The 5578-nt window shown below is 43.7% G+C and overlaps 1 protein-coding gene across 1 annotated transcript; it reads left to right on the plus strand.

The window, feature by feature from the left end:
• Nucleotides 1-4476: 4476 nt before the first annotated feature.
• Nucleotides 4477-5578, plus strand: LOC138162818 (lys-63-specific deubiquitinase BRCC36). Its single transcript, XM_069090274.1, has one exon. The coding sequence runs from the start codon at nt 4590-4592 to the stop codon at nt 5373-5375; it is 786 nt and encodes a 261-aa protein (XP_068946375.1). The 5' UTR covers nt 4477-4589; the 3' UTR covers nt 5376-5578.

Below are 5578 nucleotides of genomic sequence, written 5' to 3' on the forward strand. Positions count from 1 at the left end.
ATTCCAACCCAAATTCCAACGTCCTGACTTTAGGCCCAGTGCTCATTCTATATGTGGTCCAGTTTGAGTAATAATCATAATAGCTTGCATTTACATCGTGCTTTAAGGTTTGCAAAGCATTTCACAAACATTATCTTATTTTATCCTCAACAACAACCCTGGGAGGTAGGTGCTATTATTATCATTCTAACAGAAAGATATGGGTTTGGGGAATAGGAAGATGAGCTTAGGTTGGGACTGTGATCAAGACTTTACCTTAAATGCCCTCAGACCTCATGTAGAGTCAGCTAGGTGAAAATGTGGCTAGCATGCCGGAACCCAAGTCAGCAAGACCAGAGTTCAAATCCAACCTGAGACTCTTACTGATGGTGTGACCTTGAGGAAGTCACAACCTCTGTCCATAATTTCTTCACCTAGCATTCTCTATGTTTTCCTTTCTGTGGAAAGTGTGCTGGATTTGGAGCCATAGGACATGGGATTAAATCCCAAATCCCCCATTTACTAACAGGGTGACCCTTGGGGAAGACCATGCTGCAAAAGGCAACAGGAAACATCATTTCATGTAACAACTGGCCATCTAATTGAATAGCTCATGATGAATGTTTGCAAAAATAACCACCATGTGGGGCAGCCAGGTAGCGCAGCAAGTAAGAGCACCAGTTCCAGTGTCAGGATAACTTGGGGATAGAATCGGGGCTCAGACACTTAGTACCTACCCAGAAACACCTGGCCATGTAACCTTGAGCAAGTTATTTAACCCCAATTGCTTAGGGGCAGCCAGGTGGCTCAGCGAGTAAGAGCACCAGTGTCGGGATGACCTGGGATTGAATCCAGGCTCTAATACTTAGCACCACACCCAGAAATAACTAGCCATGTAACCTTGAACAAGTTACTTAACCCCAATCGCTTTAAAAAAATAAATAAATAAATAACCACCATGAAAAAATTATAGCTGATGTACGACATGTTGCAGAAGAATTAAAGGAAAAGGTATTCTGCAAAGTCCTTGCTTGATAAGACCATCCAAATCAATTCACATCTACTTAGGTACTCCATAACTTTGATGTGAAGGTCGGAATAATGGAGGATAGCGAGAAATAATTTGGAAAATATGGATCAAGACTAAGGAACAAGAGGCCAAAGACTTTTAGACAAGGCTTACACCTGTATACTGTAAACCTTTAGAGAAAAAAAATGAAAATTGTTGGACATGGAAAAGAGCAAACAACATCACACACAAAAAGATGAAATTGATTATATTTTAACAGGCAAGAAATGATCCATTACCAAAATGGGAGGTATTCTTGAATCTGTGTACAATCAGGACACCAACTTGTTAGGGCAAAGGTCAAAATTCACACAAATCTTGGAGAATTCTAAAATGGCTAAAAAGGATATGTATGCAATAAAAACAACTACTACCAGACCTGTTTAAGCAAATTATGAAAACATGGGATATGGAAGGAAGCACATACACACAGACTATAATAACTTCATGCTGTGGTTGTCGTGTCTGAATTTTTGTTGACCCAATTTGGTGGGTTCTTTGGCAAATACTGGAGTGGTTTGTCATTTCCTTTCCAGCTCATTTTATAGATGTGAAACTGAGGCAGACAAGGTTAAGTGACTTGGCCAGGGTCACACAGCTAAGAAGCATCTGAGGCCAGATTTGAACTGGAAGGTGGCAAGTCTTCTGGTGCTGTTCACTTCACCACCTAGCCGTCCCCATAGAGAAATTTAACAGAACACACACACATACATATAAACATACACACACATGTGTGTCTCTGTACATACATATAAATATATACATAGAGTTATATATCTAGATATAGATGTAAACATCAATCACTAAAACAAGGAGACAAAATGAACCTTGAAAAGACCTTAGCAAGCACCTGAATTAATGACCACAATAGTGGATGCAGACCAAGCATAAACAGAGGAAATTCATGCTCAAAGCAACAAAATTGTAGGGCATTGAGGGATCTATTCATGAGGTATCTGAAAGAAAAGCTACTAGAGGTGTAGAAAAAGAAAAAATTTCAGACCTTATTCATCCCCAAAAAGGAGACAGAGAGCATCAATAAATATTCGCCTACTTCCAACTACATAGCATTTTACTAAGAATCATCCACACATGCACTAAGCACATCCTTGACAAAGACATTAGCAAGACTGATTTCGCAAATGATATTTTATAGTACCTCATATCTTTACCATCACATAGTTCACTAGAAGATGTAGAGAATATAAGATCTGACTGCCTATTATTTACTGATAGTAAAATAACTTTGATCCAGTAGAACAAAATGCTGGCTAAAGGTCCTCTTCCAATAGCAAAATTACTCAATTCTTTGAAATGTATGATCTGCCCCAGCTTCCCTTACTCCGGAATCTTCAAGCAACCACTGTGAGCATCTGTCTGAGCCCCAGAGGGAAAGAACTAACCCCAGAACAGCCCACTCAATGGTGGGCACAGAGGTTCCCTATGTGGACAGTTAGACCAAAGTCTCTGAGTTGGAATGAAATTCTGCCACAGTCTCCACCGAGTTCTTGATGCAAAGAGTACCATGACTTCAGTAAAGAGAAGCATCTGGCACATATAAAGAATCCCTATTCAACCAGGCCTCTCTCCTGGATCTCTTCCATGATGGTGGCAAACATCTTTGGTGAAACATATGTTTTTCCTGTTTTTATGCCTTACCTAATACAAATGATGGAGAATGCAAAATGAGACATTCTCAGACACTACCCATGTGTTTGTTTTGCTTAACTACACATGTTTATTAGAGGGGGCCCTTTATTTGAGGTGAGGGGTTTAGCTAAAGGATATGTACAATTTAATGACTTTGGGGCTATAATTCCAAATTGTTTCCAGAATGGATGTCAATTGAAATTTCCACTAACAGTTCCTTAGTCAGCTTCTTTGTGTACAAGTCTTCTGATGCCATATAAAGAGCCCTGGATTTGGAGGCAGAGAGCCTGGGTTTGAATTGTGGCTAAATGAGAGGATAATTGTAAAGCACAGTGCAGTGCCTGGCACTATATAAATATTTATTTTATTGTCATTATTATTTTTGGCGATCTGACAAGTGTGAAGTAGAACTACAGAGTTTATCAAATGTGTATTTCTCCTGTTAATAGTGACCTGGAATATTTTTCATATGAGAACTACTTGTTCCTATCTGGAGGGAATGGGGGAGGGGAGGGAAAGGGGAGAAACCCTGGTCGATGATTTAACCTCTCAGTGTTTTTAGCAACTCTGGAAGACTATAAATTGCAGAGAACAAGTCAATTTGCATGCACCAACTGATATAGAGTATTCTTCACTGGGAGCACCAATGAAATGACATGTCCAATCCCAATCCAATATACTATCCAGTATCTTATATTGTATATTAAAATGTAAAAGCAATATCTATTATGTGATATAGTAGATATTGTTTTTGCCTTTAATATATATTCTACATGATATATTACTTTTACATTGTAATGTTATACATATTATACTCTTACCTTCTAACTATACATTATACATAATGCAATATATTTATATTTAAATATAGTGTATATAATGTGCTTGATTCACTTATTATATTACATGATTAATATTTATATAAAATGTTTATTTCAGTTTGATAATTGATAGAATTCATTTCATATTTTAATGTTATACATAATAAATATATATTTAATGTCATGTTTTAGAATTTAACGTCATACATTATATTTAATAGATATATTTCAATTTATTATAAATATACTTATTTTACATTTTAATATCTATCATATATTTCTATTAAACTTTCATATACTACACAAAGATATTTATTTTACATTTAACATATATACTAAAACTACTTTATTTTACATCTTAATATAGCAGACATTTCTTTTAAATTTTAATATATTACCCATTATATGACATATTTATTTTACATTTTAGCAGTTTCTTAAAGTGTATTCAACAAAAGATGTTTCTTACACAAGTCTCTTTTCTTCTTTGTATATTGATATGTTTGTTGATGACTATTTTCACAACTCAAACGAAAGTTTAAAAACGAGAAAGAGATGCAACAACAGAGAGAGAACCCAGTTCAACAAACCTCGGATCACAGGTAACCTGCCAACGATCCCCCTTCTCCCCCTCCCCCATCTCCCTCCTCCTCCTCCTCCTTCCCTCCCCTTGGCAGAGCTGAGAGGCCGGGGCTCCGCCTCCTCTCCTCCCCTCTCCCTTTTCCCTCCCCCCTCCCCTAGGCTGAGCTGGGAGGCCCAGGCTCCTCCTCCTCTCTTCTCTCCTTCCTCCTCCCCCCTCCCTTTTCCCTCCCTCCTCCCCTAGGCTGTGCTGAGAAATCGGGGCTCCGCCTCTTCTCTTCTCTCCTCCCCCTCCCTTTTTCCTCCTTCCACTCCTAGGCTGAGCTGTGTCCCAAACTCCGCCCTTTGCACCCCCTCTACGCAGTTCTAGCCGGACTGGCCCCGCCCTCTCGCCGCTGCGCCGCCGGGAAGGCGCTCGAGTCTGCGCAGGCTCAGCAGCTGCAGTAGCCGGGGAGCAGTCCAGGGCGGAAGCTCGGAACTCGGGATCCGCCATGGCGGTAGCGGCGGTGCACCTGGACTCAGACGCGTTCCTGGTGTGCCTCAACCACGCCCTGAGCACGGAGAAGGAGGAGGTGATGGGGCTGTGCATCGGCGAGGTGGACGCCAGCAAGATCGTGCACATCCACTCGGTGATCATACTGCGGCGCTCAGACAAGCGCAAGGACCGCGTGGAGATCTCGCCCGAGCAGCTGTCGGCGGCGTCCACCGAGGCCGAGCGGCTGGCGGAGCTGACGGGCCGGCCCGTGCGCGTGGTGGGCTGGTACCACTCGCACCCGCACATCACCGTGTGGCCGTCGCACGTGGACGTGCGCACGCAGGCCATGTACCAGATGATGGACCAGGGCTTCGTGGGCCTCATCTTCTCGTGCTTCATCGAGGACAAGAACACCAAGACGGGCCGCCTGCTCTACACGTGCTTCCAGTCGGTGCAGGCGCAGAAGAGCTCCGACTACGAGCGCATTGAGATCCCCATCCACGTGGTGCCTCACGACACCATCGGCAAGGTGTGCCTCGAGTCGGCCATCGAGCTGCCCAAGATCCTGTGCCAGGAGGAACAGGATGCATACCGCCGCATCCACAGCCTGCCGCACCTCGACTCCGTCACCATGATCCACAACGGCTCCGTCTTCACCAAGAACCTGTGCAGCCAGATGTCGGCCATCAGCGGGCCGCTGCTGCAGTGGCTGGAGGACCGGCTGGAGCAGAACCAGCAGCGGGTGCGGGAGCTGCAACGGGAGAAGGAGCGGCTGCAGCGGGAGCTAGCAGCGCTAGACTGAGGCCCCCCACGGGGAAGCCCCCCCCCCCAGGGGAGGCAGGGGCAGGGGCCGGCAGCCGGGGGGAGGGGCCTTCCTGGTGTTTGGGGGTTGGCTTCCCTCCTGCAGACGTGCAGCGGCAGTGCAGCACGCTTGTACAGAAATCCCCTGGAACCCCATGATGGACGAATCTGATTTTTATATAAAGTATTTTGGTAAAAATTCCA

This window comes from Petaurus breviceps, unplaced genomic scaffold (genome assembly GCF_028583685.1).
Source record: "Petaurus breviceps papuanus isolate PSGF00001 unplaced genomic scaffold, PetGlider_PUasm1.0 186, whole genome shotgun sequence".
In the NCBI taxonomy this organism is placed as follows: Eukaryota; Metazoa; Chordata; class Mammalia; order Diprotodontia; family Petauridae; genus Petaurus; species Petaurus breviceps.